Below are 19,074 nucleotides of genomic sequence, written 5' to 3' on the forward strand. Positions count from 1 at the left end.
GAAAACTATGCCACACTATATCAGGCAATCTGCTCCATTTAGTAGAGCTCCTCACAGTAACTATGCATGGCAATATTACTGAAATCAGCAATAATTCTCTCTGTTTCTCCAAACCGTTTTACAAAACTCTGAACCTCATGTTCACAACTTTGTCTCAAATAAATTCTACGATAAGTTCTATAACCTCTCTCACTAGAATATTATATATCTGTGACTATTATAAGATGATCTTTTATACATGCAGTCAATTTATATTTTGGATTTTCTCAAATCCGAGGCACCATTCTGCCTATACCCATTTCGATCACAAGAGGGCGACAGATAGCCATCACAAGGTCTAAGAACAGTAGCCAGTGCCAAAGATACATACAGGTCTGTTCACAGGAATTTTAAGACGACACAGTAATTCATAATGGATCATTGCGGATACATGTAATTCTTTTCTGTCTGTTGCCACTTCTCTTATACAGAGAAGAGTGCACCTCTATGCCAAGTGTTCAGGGTCCTTTTCAGTATATGAGGCCCCTACGGAATGTTGCAAACCCAGATAACCACATAAAACAAACAGTATCAATAGTTAAGGTTACAAAATAGTACAATAATAGAACAAGCACCATGGACAAAGCAAAACAAACATACAAAAGGTCACTCCTGACATATTAAAGGGAATGGACCTGCAAAGTGAAAACACCACTGCATAATAATATGTAATATTACCACGCCTCAAACACATAATCATTATATAATTAATTATACATGTAAAAATTGTCAGTCACGCACAGAGCTGAATGTAACACACGATAATTACACAACATGGAGAAATGTTATGAATGTGAACCCTGCTCAGAAGAGCTTACATTCTAACACTGACAATGATTAGTAAAACATGGCTGCACACATGTACGATTTACAGTAGTTTATACATGTGTCAGGGGAAACAAGTCCACAGCAACAGACAATAACTATGTGTAGGATTAGTCCCAGGCTGGTGTGGTCAGAGAGAAAGCAAATATCAAACACTTTAATTTAATAACATTTATGTATATAGCGCCAACATATACCCTACCGCTGTGTTATACAATTCTAATCTAACAAGGAGTCAACGTGCTAGTAGGATATCTATGGGTGTCCTGGGCGACTATGAATTATTTCAGGAATGCAATGATAACCATCTTCTGATGGACAACCGATAACCAATTCAACCAGCAATATTGTAAGAGATGCCATGGATGAGCATGAAACACATGAGAAGAATCTCATTACACAGACCTGTGATCTTACCCAGGTATATAGATACACACACTGCCCAACAAGAAAGAAATACAAATTGAATTAACCTTAGATGCCCAGGTGAAAACAGGATGACTCAATACAACATGCATTGGACTCTGGGTAGACTCTGCACTCACTGTTTTCAGGCATTGCTGCCCCCAAGCCTTTAACCCATGGACGTTCCCCTACTTCATGATACTGGTTGGAGGGGCGTCCTGAAGCATTTATTTTTGCTTGGGGCACTGCACTAAACAACGTGCGTCATGTTGCATTTGCTAAACATAATTTTATGCAATCTTCGTTACATATATTTTCCATAATACAACGGTCACTTTTTTCCTATAACCTTTGAGTGTGCATATTTCCATATAGGTGTTACTATCTGCATGTATATTTATTTCAAGGTCAATATTGTATGTTGTGCAGCACTGTTGAAATATATATCCCCAACTTGCAAGCTTTAAGTATTTGCATGAACATGGGCTCCCACTGACACCCCGACGGACATGGGATGCAAAACTGGACTCTTACATGCAAATAAAATTGCTTAGACAATTCTCTGATATACACTTTACTTGAAATAAACATAAAAATAAATAAAATAAAATAGCTCCAGCGCTGGAGCTTGTAGAAAGTTAATGAAGTTGCAGCAGCAGCGCGGAGCTGCTCTGAAGCTGGAGCAGGTGTTCCAGGCGTAGCAGCCCAGAGCTGAGAGGTTGGTTCTAGAGCCCAGACAGCGCTAGATTAACTGAGCCAGCCTAGAGTAGAAGAGCTGCCGACACTACTATGGATGACCAGCACTTACCTGTTTAATGGTGAAATCGTTAATAAGGTGATGGTTGTGCTCGTTTAGGCTGCAGTGCAGAGTTACACAGTCACTATGAAACAGTAGATCCTGCAGAGTGGTGACGCGCTGGAGACCCAGAGCGCGTTCTACCCCGTCCGACAGGTACGGGTCGTAGAATATTACATTAAAACCAAAAGTCTTTGCCCGTAGAGCAACCGCTTGTCCAACCCGCCCTGTGAAAGAAGAGCAGTCACCCGTCAGTACACCAAGAATCACAATGTTTCACAAGGAAGAAAACCTACATTAATGATAATGGAAGCCAAGCGTAACCATCATCTACAGATGGTGGAAGCTGCCCCTTTGCGCGCGAAGCCAATATCCATACAAATACAGCTAGTGACCTCCCTGAGGTAAGACGCACCTCGTGGCTCAGCGAGGTCACTTGTCCCTAGGGATTTAATAAGCTGTATTCCCAGAAATATTGGTTCAAACCCGCTTCCTCCGCTTTGCCAGCGACCTGTACTCAACAACATATCAAAAGTTAAATGTTAACTGCAGGTATAGAAAGGTTTTAGAGCAATTGAAATATCAGCTGCTAAAATGGACAAATTTCCTCCCTTCTATGCACACACAATTCTATTAACAGTGATTTCAACCATTCAAGAATACAGAGCTGAATAAATCACACTTTTTTTCAATGTCATTTTGCAAATGTACATTATACTGAAGCAGTCATTTCATGCATGCCTTGAGGGTTATAGGTGTCTGAATCTATAGAACTGCTGTTATACCAAGTCCACCAGCAGGGGTCGTTTATCCATTAAGGCAGTGGATCCCAAACTTTCTCAGTTCGAGGCACCCCTAGGGTCTCAATTTTTTCAAGGCACCCCTAAGCCAAAATAATTACCAAGTAGTCCTCCCCCTTGCTTACCTCCGACCCTGGCCGCGGCACCCCTGTGAGATCGCCGTGGCACCCCAGGGAGCTGTGGCACACAGTTTGGGAATCACTGCATTAAGGGAAGGGTACCTTGTGGGTCAGTATATATTAACAACACATCTGATGTATGTTTAGCAATTACCTGCATATATAAATTGTATTCTGAAAGGCAATATCAATTCCTAGGCCTACTAACCAATAATGCATGGGTGGTATATAGAGTAAAGTGTGTGTAATAAAAAAACAAAAAACCTAGGAGTTAATGTCAAGGTGTGATTGTGAATAATACAATGTGTCATCAAGTAAACCTATCTGATATTCACTTCAAACAAACATAGAACTTTTTTTTAAAAGCAAAATACCCTACATACACCTACCAATTCCTACCCAACATGTGTGTTAGCATTTACGATGATAAGTGTGGAAACGTTTAATTACCCAGTGATATGATATTTAATTCAACAGAATACAATTTATTATGACAAAGTAAAATGATTCCATCAGAATGATAATATGAACACTGTGGAAAAAGGGGTCATTATCAAACAGTTTGTGATAAAGGCTCGGGAGTCATTTTAGAATGGTTAAGAACACTAGATTCTTGACACACTGCTATACACCGATCAGACATTAAAATCACCTTCCTAATATTGTGTAGGTCCCCTTAGTGTAGCCAAAACAGCTCTGACACATCAAGGCATGGCCTCCACAAGACCTCTGAAGGTGTCCTGTGGTATCTGGTACCAAGACGATAGCAGCAGATCCTGTACGTTGCAAGAAGGGACCTTCATGGCTTGGACATGTTTTTCCAGCACAACCCATGAATGCTTGATCGGATTTAGAGGCCAAGGCAACAACTTGAACTCTTTGTCATGTTCCTCAAATAACTCATGGGTGCATCATCCTGCTGAATGAGGTCACTGCCACCAGGGAATACAATGTTTAGGTAGGTTGTACGTATCAAAGTAACATCCACATGAATGCCAGGACCCAATGTTTCCCAGGAGAACAATGCCCAGAGCATCACACTGCCTCCACTAGTTTGCATTCTGGCGCCATCTCTTCCCCAGGTAAACAACGCACACACCTCCGGCCATCCACATGATGTGAAAGAAAAAGTGATTCATCAGACCAGGCCCCAATCTGTCCCATTGCTCCATGGTCTAGTTCCGGAGCTCACGTGCCCATTGTAGATGTTTTTAATGGTGGACAGGGGTCAGCATGGGCACTCTGACACGGTGGTCTGCAGCTACGCAGTAAGCTGCAATGTACTATGTACTGTGCATTCTGTTAATTTGTGCAACAGTAGCTGTGAGATTGGACCATACTTCGCTCCCTAAGAGCATGAATGAGCCTTGGGCACCCATGATCCTGTCACCAGTTCACTAGTTGTCCTTCCTTGGACCACTTTTGGTAGGTACTAACCACCGCATACAGGGACCACTACACAAGATCTGCTGTTTTGGAGATGCTCTGACCCAGCCGTCTGGACATCACAATTTGGCCCTTGCCAAAGTCGCTCAGATCCTTACACTTGCCCATTTTGTCTTTCTTCGAACCCATCATCTTCAAGAACAGGCTGTTCACTTGCTGCCTAATATCCCACCCCTTGACCGATGCCATTTTTAGAGCCAATCAATGTTATTCACTTCACTTGTCAGTGGTTTTATTGTCATGGCTGATCGGTCTATATCAGTGATGGCTAACCTGTGACACTCCAGGTGTTGTGAAACTACAAGTCCCAGCATGCTCTACCAGTTATCAGCTAGTTATCTACTGGCAAAGCATGCTGGGGCTTGTAGTTTCACAACACCTGGAGTGTCATAGGTTAGCCATCACTGGTCTATATCCAATACTGGCTCCATATAACAAGACTGATCTTTCAATCACACCAGAAACTGTGAGTAAATACAGTCCTGTGTCCTCTATATCCGTTGCAGTGTTTTGACGACAGGTACTTAGAGCCCTGTGCGCTAGATTCTTATTTCAAACTAAACTTGTCAATTGTCCATTTAGCCACATGCGAAATCAGATCATCCCTCACAGCTCCCAGTTCCTGGTCGCCAGGAGATTTAATTCCCTGAACACGTGGGTCAGGGAAGAAGTGTGGTTGTCAGATTGGAAACCCAACATTCTCATTGACACACGTAATTCTATTTTGGGCTTAGACGCGGTGGATTGAAGCTGCTCGGACGCTTTTACTTATCGTCCACACTCAGGCTCATCCTCATAACAAAACACTGAGCTGAAGCAGCTTATTTCTACGACTTGCTGCTGCTGCTGGCAGTAGAACTATGAATTATAAACAGTGAACAGACTTCCTGATGGAAGGGTGATTGCTGCTCCAGGGGGCTCTGGCTGTACCCAGCATTTTAAACCACAGGGAGGGGCTGCGACAAATCCTGGGAATAAAGTTTTAAGAGCAGGAACTAAACCAGCCGAAGCCAAAGCTTAAAAAAAAAATAAAATAAAACTGCTGAGACAGGAAGCTCTCTGGCGATTGAGGAACTTTAAGATATCAGCTGTGCTATAAAACAGTGAGAATTCTTCCCCTGCAGGCTACACAGTAAGGGCCCTAACACTGTGTCTCGGCACAGCGCTCATTATACTAAGGTGTGGTATTATAAGTGCCTTTAGACAAAGCCTGGCAGCCCTGGGGAAATATGACACTTGTTACAAATGCACCAGTCACAACCACTCCCTTTCTAATCGATTTCTTTGTTCCTTGAGGTCTGTGTTTGCAAAAAAGGACCTTAAATACAATACAGATTCAGCAGCAAGCAGTCTCCGGGAGACGTTTCTCCCATAAGTGTAAAAGCTATTTCATGGCTTCTAAACCTTATGAATATTTCATGCACAAGAGATATTATTACACGTAGGAGGCTCTGGATGTCAGATAAAGCATGTCGGTTGGCCACCTATTATGGTATGATGGGTGTGGTGTGTGTAGGTTGTGGATTAGAGCAATTCCATGGAGGGGTGAACCAAACACTGAGAAGGAAGACAAGACATGGCACGTATTGTTTAGTTTCTAGGAAATTATAGTTTTTCTGAAGCGCTACGTAAACCTGTCACTAATATGAAAGAAGGCTCAAAATTATTAAAATTTACCCCTGGAGTGGCAGCTTTCTCAGAATAGTGTCTGCGGTACGGCGATCTTTCGAATAAGAGGTGGTCTTTGGCTGGACTCTACCTGTGTTTAAGAGCACCAGATTGACAGGGTGGGGAGACACTGGTTGGGGGGACAACCAGCAGAGCATAAGAGTCCGTGTCATCTCCCAAGAGTAGGAAATGGGAAGTACATAGTAAAGGAAACGTCACTGTCTTGTATACAGAGGGAAAAACACGGGACAGGAGGATGATTGAGGGATGATGTGAACATGCCGGAGGATGCAAGATAAAAGTGACGACACCCAAAGTTCTCGTTTGTTTACAAAAAATATACTGACAGTTGAGGTTCTCAGTAATATATAACTGCAGTGTTAGCAAAAAAAAAATAAAAAAAAATTTCAATGGAGTTTCTAATCCATCCATCTTACCTCCGAGATATATCAAAAATGATCAATACAATTCTTTTTTTTTTTTTAGGTTTACTAAACTAGTTCTTTAAAATGCATTTACATTTTTTTTATTTATTTTTTTACACAAGGTCAACTTGCACTAAAAATCACCTGAACAAGTAGCCATTTGCTACTCGTAAAGTAATCTCTTTGAGAGTAGATATGTTTACCAAGAGTTAGTCGCCGGCTACAGCAAGCTACTAAAGGCAATGGTGTCAAACACCTCACTCAAAACAGTCTGTGGCGACTGTGTATGGGAACGGTTTATTGGAGAGACAGCAATGGTTTGCATTCTTTATTATCCTGAAATCACAGGTCTGTCTCCAACACAAAGCGTTCATGTGTCTGTATGAAAGATCTGTTCCTGAGATTGTCTGTAATCCTCTGTGACACAGGAAGACCTTACTGATCGGTCATCAGTACCGTATAGTGGGATTTAATTCATGTACCAATAAGCGCGTCTCCAGCAACACAGCATTTTTAAAGGAAAAATAAATAAATAAAAAAGGAGTTTAAAAGTATAGTAATAATAAAAAATAAAAAAAGTCCTCATCGTCAACTGTTCATAAGACACATTACAATTGCTTACAATTACAATTTTATCCCTAAAAAGTGTACAACCTTTTTAGCATAAAATATACTACAAGTAACTTTTCTGCAAACTTTCTTCTTCTTTTCCTTCCGTGTTTGGAACAGATAAGGCCATTTTCTCAGCTGCCGTCCAGCTCCTGGGTCCAGTGGAAATCAGCACATACTCCATCCAACATACGTGAATAATGTAGCAGCCAAAACCTGTCAGGTTGGGTTCCGCATCTGCTTTTATTGTTGTGCCAAATTCTCCATTATGGCTTGGACAACAAATTAAACGAACTAGGGAGTCAAACGCTGCCAAGTTTCAACTGCAGCCGCCTTGATGCCGATTCTCCATCACTAACTAGGTGTTCATGCTGCAGACACAACAGAAAACGCACAACGTACTGGTTTAATGGGAGATTTGAGACATGAATATAAGTCATCATCACTACCCATTCCATCACAACTGTGACTGCGGACTGTAACCTTCTTGTAGTCTGAAGCTTGGGAGTGCACAAGATACAGACTGAGTTTAATATAATAATCCTCTAACTACCCACAACAACAACATTTATATACACTTTCGCTAGCACTAGAGAATCTCTGTACATCTCTAGATCATAGCCGGTTTACCACAGGTGCACATAAGTGATGTATATTCTACAATGGAAGATTTGTAACGTCATCCGAAAATACCACGTCTTGGTTGTACTTTGCTGCTAATGAAAGCTTCATGCATAAAAAGAGTATTTCATACAAGTCTATGGGGCACATTTATCAATATTCACATAAAGTGAAAAGTAGTTTTCAATCCTTATCACAATGATAAGGATTGAACTACTTCTCACATTTATGTACAGCCCTGCACAGAAACAGCAGTTCCGAAAAACTGCTGTTTCAGAGATAAAAAAAATCATACTTACCCCCCTCTTCGGAAGCGCTGTCTCCGGGTCCTCTCTTCACTCTTCAATTGCGCATGTCCAGTTCCAAGAACTGGACATGCGCACACAGATCCCCTCTCTGTCTCTGCAACGATAGTTGCAGAGAGAGAGCGCTGAGCGACAGGGAGGGATCATGTGATCCCTCCACACATGCGCTGTCCAGCTCTGCTCTCCGGAGCAGAGCTGACAGCATTAGATTTTTTCAATTCGGATGATGTACGCCAGCTTCAGCTGCTGGTACATTAACATGACAAGTTCCCGAAAAAAATGTTTTTTCGGGACTTGTTAGATTGCGGCCAGGAGCAGTCACCATTCTGTTGAATGGTGACTGCTCCCAAAAACGAAGAGGAATGCAAAGCAGCAGATATCCATGATATCTGCTGCGATGCCCCCTTAATAAATTTGCGGAGGACACTGTGGGACCTTAATGACCCGTTAAAAGAGGAAAGACTTAGACTGAAGTATTAAAGAGGTGCAGCACCTTGTTTTGCGGAGCAGTTAAGATCAGCTTTAAATATTACGGAACAAGATCGTTGCAATGAGATAAAAGCACAGAGATGGAGCATTTTCAGGGATGGTTTCTTGCCATGTGGAAAAAGTATAGCCATCTCCAGTGCCAAACAGTTCCCAGTACTTCCCACAATACACTGTGTAATAAAAAATAATAACTAGGCAGCGTGGCCCAACAAACAAGCCCCGGTGCGAGACAGTTTGGGCTGGTTACCACTGTAACAGGGTGAATCAGAGTGTGCAGTCCCCCCGCGATAGCAAAAACCTGCTCCAGGCTAAGGAGGGCACAGAACGGTGGCCCCAACATAATGGACCAAGAAAGGAAATGGTCACATATTTCCTAGTGGTCGTTGTAACCTAGTAGTACGGAGATTCTTGCACAACAATCAAGACATCAATAATACACGATCAGTATTCATATCACCACTTCTTGGTAAGAGGACACTTGTGTCTCCTATAGGTATATCTACTGCTTTGTTGTCTGCCTAAATGCTGATCTTCCTCCTTGCTCAATGTTTACTTTTATCATCTGCTAAACATCATGCGAGTAACCCATAAACCACTGGCAGCACGAGAGGAGTATAACCTGTATGTGGACAGAGTGAGCGCCTACAAGCATGGCCCTCTACACATTTGGCCTCCGTTTCAGTAAACAACGTCTGTCCATGTTTTACTTTCATTCTACGGTGCTACATAAATATTCCATTCCAACAGTAACACTATCACATGTACAATAACAATTTACATACAACTCCAAAGCAGAACTTACCCAGCCCTATGATGCCTAAAGTCTCCCCCCGGATTCGAGCAGCTCCAGATGCCACTTCCCTGATCTGCTCCACGCTCTGGACCCTCGTACCTTCCCGTAACGCCTGGTGCAGCCACGTGGTTCTCCTGTACAGGTTCAGAATGTGGCACATTGTGGAGTCCGCCGTCTCTTCTACGGAGGCCGCTGGCACATTACATACTGCGATACCTGGATAAGACAGCAGGAGCGTTAGGCATTTATAGTCCAGTAGAGTCACCATTTCTTTATGGCTCTTAGGAAAGCGATTATTTATCCACCATAAACATGCCCGTGGTCATGATAATTACATATGGCGCTACATTTGCTGGCGGACCATTCAATTAAAAGACCTTACAAAGTATTTTGTGGTTTTACTTTATTTGGAAGAGGACCGGTATATGCATTTTCTCTTTACTTATTTTTTTTGGAATACTGTTATTCAGACATTAGAACTTTGACACATCCTAAATAATCAAACCAATGTCTTCACAATAAACTCCTCAACTGTGTGGAGTCAAAGCCACTATATATGTTACCATGATTTTGCTTCACTCTCGCTGAGGTCTCTTATGACCTCAAACCCACTCAAGTTACATCCATTTACTGTTATTATGAACGCTCGTACAACGCATGCGGAAACAATGGAAACATTAGGATCCAATGTCCCCACAATCTTCTCACATTCGTACTTGCGTTCAAGAGCATCGCCCCTTCTTGACGGGGCTTCCTCCATTTTTGGTATTCAGCGCAAGTGACCTCTCTGGATAAAGTACAAGTTAACCACTACAGTAATGTTTGACATTTGAACACTGCAGTGACTCCGTAAATCGGTGGGTATAAAGGCTTTAAAAAAAATAAAATAATAATAATAATTTGTGGAGAAGGAAAAAAACCAAAACTAAACTAAAACTAAAACTAAACTAAAAGTATAATATACCAACAACGGCATAAACTTGCTGGAAATCCAGTTTCAAATTGCCAGTGCATTTCCCACGGACCATAATGAACATGTAACCTTGATAGAGCAGTTAAAGAAATTTTGAGTACAGCTCTGTGTTAAAGTGCACACACTATATAAAAAATATAACACTTTATAAAACCTGTGCTGGACAAATAGTAATACAAATTCACTAGAAGACATGCTAATAAAGCTCAATTAGTTTAAGCAAGTGCTACAAGTAATCTACAGGGCATAAAAACTAAATACTGCACACAAGGAAAACAAAAAACATCATGATCTAGCCCAGTGGTTCCCAAACGGTGCGCTGTGGCTCCCTGTGGTGCTGCGGCAATCTCACAGGGGTGCCGTGGCCAGGGCTGGTGGTAAGCAAGGCGAGGGGGCTACTTGGTAATTACTTTGGCTCAGGGTTGCCTTGAAAAAATTATGGAGACCCTAAAGGTGCCTCGAACTGAATAAGTTTGGGATCCACTGATGTAACCTAAACAATGATGCTCAAATTATACAACCGGATTTGAAATTCAATCGAATCCTGCTGGTTCCGAGTCCCCGAACTTGTTTCGGATTCCAATGAACAATCTCTACCACAATTTATAATAAATGTTCCATAAAGAACGCTACACTTGCCTTCACAACATGGCCTGGGTTTTCCTAAATTAAGGACGAGCCCCTTTTTACCTTTAGCCTGCGGTGGAAGGCGAGGGGACGCTCGGAGCGTATTCGGCTAGGGCAGCCAGAACCCTTGATCAGGCCCAGCTCCACAAGCTTGAAAGATGGCCTTGTTCTCATAAGGGGGCATTATATACATACACTGTCTATGGAACATTAATCTGCACCTGGAACTGAATTTGTCATAAAGATTAACAATGGCAGATTAATGCCGAGATTTATTTCAACTCTGTGAACCACATGACAAAAATGCTCAGTGACGATTAAATGAGGTTATCAGGTTAAAAAAATAAAAAATAAGTGTGCACAATGCCAGAAGTAGTAGGGACAAGTCATTGAAACCTTTAAAGACAGTAACAAATGTATATTGAAAGTGTATGGCATTATCGGTAGATTACCAGGCTTCCTATAGAAAACAGTGTTCCCTAGTGCTTTACAGAGCAGTGACGAACTGGATCAAGAATGCTTCAAAATACACTTCCTATTGGAGCAAGATCATAAAAATACAACACAATACATACACATCCAGTTAAGATTTGCTTTGCCAACAATCCAGATGAAATACTATGTGGCAGGGCATGATTAACCAATAGGCTGGGGGGGGTCAACAGTTTTTTAGGGGTGCAAAATTGCGACGGAGGGGTATAAACAGAAATTAATTTTAAAATAAAACAAGAGAAAGGTTGTTCTCCAAAGTCGAAATAACACATGATAGATTACTTTAGTAAGGTTTTAATCTTGACATATACACATTGTAAAGGCTGCAGACAATGAGACATCCTTGGGCGGGCGCTTGTGGATAAGCGAGTAGGAAAAACCAGGATGACAACAGGCACTGATCTGACAGCCTCCTCCACATTCACATCCTCACCCTCAGTAACGCTCAGTCATGCCTCGTTCTGCTATACAGTTCTAATTTTAATGAAAACTAAATGAGTTACAAAGATTGCCCTGACCCATTTAAAAAGCCAAGTGGAGCTGTGTTTCGAAAAACACGGGAACATAAACATTAGTGGGCGGGTGAAGGAAGTCTGATTTTGAATTAAAGAGTTTCTTTCAACTATGGTGTGTCAGCCTAACGCAGAAGACAAGGGGTGCTATAAGTGTATTTGCCTAGGGCAACCGTTAATCAGGGCCTGCTATGGGGCATTTTGCCATAATTTAACATATATTGACAATTTCCACAGGAACAAGGGAAAACGGCAATCAATTTGTGATGTATTGTGATGACCTCCCAATGTAATGAGTCACAACAGAAAGGATCTACGGTGTTACGCCCCCAATAATTATATGCATTCGTTGCACAGAATCAGGAAAGCACAGCTTTATCCCCATCCGTCCCTGCAAACTGTAAGTTTGGTTTTTACGACATAGACACAACCATGAGAGATATTTCGGGAGAGTTATTACCCCTCATTCTCCAGTCTACAGAAAGGGACGGTTACTAGTAAACTCACCAAGCACTACTTGCATTGAAAATGGTAAGAGGAAAAATGATAGCGTTCCTGTACAACAGCATAGTAGTAAAACATTTGGTTGCTGGTAGATGTTAAAAGTGAATTCCACATTTATGTTACTTTAGTTTATGGACTTGTACAATGAGTTGCAGTCTACATGCCCGTCTTTAAGTCTGACATTAATGATTGAGACTTCTCTCTGTGACTTGCAGCCATGTGTTACGTAAGAGGCAGTTGCAAGAGGGCGTACACAACATTAAAGTCATCTAAAAGGTGGACAATGTCTAGTGTTGCTCTGTAGGCGAGTTGCCTAAAGCAAGGTTTGTTTTGTTTATTCACCATGAGATACAGACACTAGTGATTGCAAGATCCCTGTTAAGACGAGCACAAAATCTTACCAAAAATAATCCCCCTAAAACAAGTCTCAGAAATTCAAGACACCAGCAGGGCCCATATAAGAGTGATACAAGTACATTTTGGTGAAAAGACTTGATCTTCAGTGGCTCAGGTATATTTCGTCCTCTACAAACACCGGTCCTCTACCATATCACCTCTATCGACAACTGAAATGCACAGAAAGGAGTTTGTGCTAGGACATAGGTGACCTAATGACCCACAGAGACGTCACCAAAAAAGGTACTAGTTGGATCTAACCAACATGGTTAGAGGCAGGGGCGGATCTAGAAAAATGCTGTACCCGGGAGGATTTGGAGGGCGCGATTTAGGCCCCGCCCCTTTCTAACATCTTAGGCTGCCGACGGCTGCACACTATGTGCAGGTCCGCCCAGCCGTGACAGGCAGGGACAGTGTGCTGCCCGGCTGCTCTGATTGTGTTTTAAACACAGGCAGAGCAGCCGGGCAGCACACTGTCCCTGCCTGTCACGGCTGGACGGACCTGCACATACTGTGCAGCCGTCGGCAGCAAGTGTCTGCTAGGGGGGGCGATCGCCCGCCCCCCTGGATCCGACACTGGTTAGAGGGTTTTGTTTGGTAACCCTGACCTTGTGTCTATTATGGACATTTGAACATGATTTAAACTAATTAACAGATAACTAAATAGATATAGACATGGATTATCCCTTTAAATTGTTAATCAATTCAAGCCTGGTTATTCCCACACTCTGAGATGACAAAGACAGTCAATGCAATGTGATCATCATACACGAATCTCTCTCTCTTTATACTGAAAACATAATGTGAACAGCGATTCAGCAGAGCAATGATCCAAATGGAAAATATACCTAAATCTCCAGCGGACTTGATGTCAATATTATCAAACCCGCTTCCGATTCGGACGATTATTCGAAGGGCCTTGAACTTCTCCAAGTCTTCCCGCGTTAAAGTGATCGTGTGATACATCAGGGCACCCACCGCCTCGTTTAGTACCTGCAAACAAAAGACAGAAAGACTCACGTTTTACCCTCCACCTGGAATGAAATCAACCCACATTTACGGAATTTGTTGAAAACTTCAAAATTGTCTACACAAAAAGGTTAGAAGAGAAGCTTAAGAGAACGATTCATCCTGACCAGGGCTGGAGGCCGTGTCTTCTACAAAGAGCTTTCCACCAAGACAAAGTGCATCCGTCACAAACGCACAATGCGGGCGGTCACGGTAAGGGCTCAATCAATATTCACCATAGCAATACACTTTAAACAAGTGACATTTCCAAGACTTGAGGCACTACAGATTAAATACATTATGCAAGTTATAACTATATCATATGCACATCTGTGGACCATCACGAAACAAAAACAAACACACAATCTGAGATTACCACCCTCGCTCCACATCAAGCAGAGCGTGGTGGCTTACACAAGGGCAACAAGGTAACATTTTGGGTGAAGAATGCACCTGTCCTATATACTGAAGTACGCCCCACCCCCCCCATTACTTGTTTGTCTGGCTCTTGCAGTAAAAGCATTGTCCCAACAGGTCTGTATATAAATGCTGGACACGAGACTATAGTCATTACTGAAAGTGAATACTCCCTTACCAGTAAGAACAGTGAAAAGCAAAAGGTATATGGAATTGTATGTGTGATGTGCATTCATAGAGTATGGAAGGAGCTACTTCTATGACCAAGCATGTAAGACGTACAACTCTTGTATTGATCCTTTATATGCATATCACGCACCATGAACTCATTTGTAATCATCATTTATTTATATAGCGCCACTAATTCCGCAGCGCTGTACAGAGAACTCACTCACATCAGTCCCTGCCCCATTGGAGCTTACAGTCTAAATTCCCTAATATACAGACAGACAGACAGACAGACAGACTAAGGTCAATGTAATAGCAGCCAATTAACCTATTCGTATGTTTTTGGAGCGTGGGAGGAAACTGGGGCACCCGGAGGAAACCCACACAAACACAGGGAGAACATACAAACTCGACACAGATAAGGCCATGGTCGGAAATCAAACTCATGACCCCAGTGCTGTGAGGCAGAAGTGCTAACCACTGAGCCACTGTGTTGCCCTAAATGTATATTACATCCCTAATAAAAATAAAAACCTAAATATCGCAATCTGAAATTAGTATCCTACACAGAACATAACTGCACTGTACATTTATTCTGCACAAAACTGCTCAGTGGTTGGAAATTAGAAAAAATTAGAAACTCGCACAATCGCCAACTGCTTCAATAGAATTAAACAGAGCATTTTGTACAGGATATAATGGATCATGCTACACAGACTGGATGGGTCTTATAGCTCCACAAAACAGAACTTTACAAAAATGTCCATTACAGTCTGCAAAGAGGGGCCAGGTTGTAATAAAAAGCGGCCAGCCCCCCCCCCCCCGACAAACCTGCTCTATTCCACAAGCACGTCTTATTCTCTTCAAGGCGGCCCCTTGCTTGTAAAATCCTCCGCTGCTGCTCCAGCTTCAGGGAACTTCAGCATACATTTGAATTACATATTTCTCCCTCCGGGGGGTATTCTGCAAATAGTGATTTAGTTCCTGAGTGCAGGCGCCACAAGCTTAGATTCTGTGCATTGAACTTGTGAAGTGTGTAGATAATTTTCCGAGACACTCCAAGCCCCGAAGGCCCCATAACATTCGGGAAAACAGTGGGAACCAGTGTGTTACATAACTGATGCATTTCACATTCCAAAATAAAAGCCGAAGTGAAATAATCTGCTCGCTCTGCGCCTCCCGCTGAACAGAATTCCAACACTAACTGGGCTCAAATGGCTGCAACATGTTGACGCGTTCTTATTTGCAAACAACCTTCAGACACAATCGACTCTGCAAGTGTATTATTAGCAGCACTGTGGTTTCCCATTATCCTCAAATGCTCTGTGATCTGTACTCAAAAGATCAAATCTCACTTTGTTGCTGGTGGCGTTAAATACTGGCGAGGCATAAACGGCTTTTCCAGCTTTACAGTCATGCAGCAATGTGTCTGTTTAGCATTCTACATTGGACAAGAAAAACTTGCAAAGGATTCTGGGTAGTTACATACAACATAAGCACTTTTACATATAGCCAAATCTTTAATTCTCAAAAATGTATATATTGTCAAAAGCATTAAAAAGTCCCAATATCAAGTCTATATCTATACCATCTACATTTACACTAGTATAAGGTTTTAGCAATTTATTTTGATAAAATGCGTGTTTAATTTGCAGGGCCATAACTAGGGCTGTACGAGAGAAGAAACCACCCAAATCGCAAAGCTGAAGGGGGAAGAGTGCAGGGACACAAATACTTTAGATTACTTGGGTTACAATTGAGGGTTACCCCCCTAGTAATGACCAAGGAGAGCGATGCTCATAAGCATAGACTTGGTCTGGCCCCAACTCTCAGCATAGGCCATCCCTGGTCCTTATTTTATGCATAAGTACAAGCTATTAACCTTGGCTGTCCACAATGTAGGCTACAAAAGCACATTAACATAAGAGGAATCCTGGAGTACTGAGGGAAAAAACAACCCAACATTTAATTAAAAGCTTATTTTATATAGCTCATTCTAAAACTTTGCTGAAATTTGTGCATGCATATTTTGTGAATTGGGCACAGATTTTTCAACTTGTACTTTTTGAGTGGTCTTTTAAAAGGAAGGGGCCCCAAAACAGAATTACAACGAAGGCTAGCGATTTCCTTCCGGTGCCTGTTGGAATCCACGTTGATACATTATAAATCTATACAGGAGTTATCGTAACAATATTTTATCAGCATCTTTTCACACCACAGTTCAGTTTTAATTATTATTCTTAAAGAGAAAAAAAATGAATTCTAAAATGAATATCATATTTTCAGTCATTAAAAAAACAACAACAAAAACACAGATTAAGTAACACTTCCCAAAACTACATTAGGCATCTTCTGCAGACTACCACTCTCCCTAAGGGGTGTAGACTTGTGTATTACAAGTGGACAGTAGTAACACTAAATACCTCCTGCTTTGCAGACCACAGTCGTCAGGACTCCAAATACCGATGTGATTAGGAGACTTCTCAGACTATCAAAAATAACAGTCTGCAATTTCAAAATTTCTTGCACCTTTTCAGAAGCTTAGAACTACCATGGAGGAAAAAAAAACCACCCACAAATAGATAGCTTGAAGGATTTCTAAAATGTTAGTCAATTAATCATAACTTCTTTGTAATACTCCCAAATAACTAAAATGGAAAACTAAAATCCGCTTTAAATTAACATGTCTAAAGCAGAACTGTGCTCATCATCAGCTAGTTATATAGCACCACTAATTCCGCAGTTACTCCAAAGTTAGAGCAACGCAGTCTCAAGCAACTAGCAGAAAGACGGTTGACCATGACAATGTCTAAGAAACGATAGTTACCCATGGGTCAGGGGGTAAGAAACTCAAAAGTAGTGAGGATCCCCCACAGCCTGTGACACTGCAGTCGTGCTAGTTTGTATTATAAACACCCTCCACACTCCCAATGTAATTTTGGGTGGAGTTCTTTAACTAAAGCTAGTCGGCATGTCCCATTCCTTTGCTTAAATCCGATAGGTTTATCTTGCGTAACTCTAGGAGCTTCATGGTTCAGTATGTCAATTATTAAGGACAATGTAAACCAATCAGGGATTGGTCTGAATGGCAGCAACTGAAATAGAAAAGAAAAGCAAAAAGTAAACCCGAGAATGTTCATTTTAACAACCACACAAAGTGGAGAAACCCAGTTTGTGAGCATAATTGATATACGGTATCAAAAATCAATCCTAGTGATATGAGGCAGGAAACAAATATCAGATCAGCCCATTAGATGATTGCCACCCGCCATGGTAAGGAAGTGACAGGTAGAAAGGGAAGACAATGAGGGAGTAGAGATCATGTGGAGACCAGGGATAAATAAAGATAGTAGCCATAGCTGCAATAGATATTCAAATTAACTTTAATAAAAGCAAGCAAAATAAAAACCACCACCCCTTGAAATCACCACACGTTTATTTGGATAGAAAGATAGTTTCAGTGCTTTTAAATTCCTCAAATATTTAAAATTCCGTGTTCCAATAATGCAGCTCTCTGAAGCATATCCATTACGCACAGAAAAGCTCTGCTTATTAATGAACAGCTAATGAATAAATATGCCAATGTCACATTAGTAATTCAATACACATACAAACACCTCTATGTGGAATATACTGAACACACTAACAATTATAGTCACTTCTCTCTGGCATCTTAAGTAAGCTTATTTTAAGACAGAACAGAGGGGGAAGGGGGGTAGTGCCAATTTTGCATCTTCCTGACCTCACAAGAATTGTAATGGTAGATAAAGTGTCAACTGTGGGAAAACAGGTTTCTTTACTTATTAAAAAGTTTAGACTAAAAGTTTGCAAAAAAAATATTTTTGATCTGTTCTCTCTCAAATTACTGAGGACAAGGACTTTAAACTCCTTTTCACCTCTTCCACTCAACTTGTTTCCTTGACCTGTTCCCTCCAACGCCTCCCACTCACACCCCCCTCCGCAACTAGCTCACTTCTTTAACCCATCAGTTTCCAATTTTTCCTCAAGTCACTCACCTCTCATATAAAGAAATCATACACCCTACCTCTCTCCAACGACCAGCCCATTTCTCTCCTTCCCGGTGCTTCCAAATTATTTAAGCTTGTTTACAGCCACCCAACTCACTTCCTCTCCTCCTCTCACTCCCTCCTTGGCCCACTGTAATAGGGCCTCCGCCCTCTACCTCTATGCAAACAGCTCCCAAATCTACCTCTCCACCATGACCTCTACCCTTCTCTTTTATGTGCATGTCAAACTGCCTCTCTGACATCTTGGAAGTTCCAACACCATCTAAATGTCAACTTGTCCAAAACTGAGCTCATTATCAAGGAAGATAACCCCTCTCCCACAAGTCTCTCCCTTACCCATTGACAAATCACACACTCCAGTCTGCCACGCCTGCTGCCATAGCTAGCGTCATCCTCGACACCAACTCTACTTCACACATCCAGTCCCACCAGGCTTTGAAACATTGCCAGAATACACCCAACTCACTCTGAATGTTACCTCATCCTTTCATTTATACTCTCCCACCTTGACTACTGCTACCTCTTCCTATCTGGCCTTCCTCTCACCAGTCGCTGCCTGTCCATTCTAAATGCTGTGCCGAGCCCAATGTCCTTTCCCGCCACTTCAAT

General features: G+C 41.8%; 1 protein-coding gene across 16 annotated transcripts in view; it reads right to left on the reverse strand.

Annotated features, from left to right (window-relative positions):
- The window catches only part of CTBP1 (C-terminal binding protein 1), a 434,573-nt gene that overhangs the window by 12,583 nt on the left and 402,916 nt on the right, over positions 1–19,074 (reverse strand). For all 16 annotated transcript variants that reach the window (XM_075194126.1, XM_075194124.1, XM_075194130.1 and 13 more), the window contains 3 exons: positions 13,693–13,837; positions 9,350–9,556; positions 2,078–2,292 (listed from right to left, as the gene is read on the reverse strand). In XM_075194126.1, coding sequence (XP_075050227.1) covers positions 2,078–2,292; positions 9,350–9,556; positions 13,693–13,837 — 567 coding nt within the window. The remainder of the gene's footprint in view (positions 1–2,077; positions 2,293–9,349; positions 9,557–13,692; positions 13,838–19,074) is intronic.

This window comes from Mixophyes fleayi, chromosome 1, assembly GCF_038048845.1.
Source record: "Mixophyes fleayi isolate aMixFle1 chromosome 1, aMixFle1.hap1, whole genome shotgun sequence".
Taxonomy (NCBI): Eukaryota; Metazoa; Chordata; class Amphibia; order Anura; family Limnodynastidae; genus Mixophyes; species Mixophyes fleayi.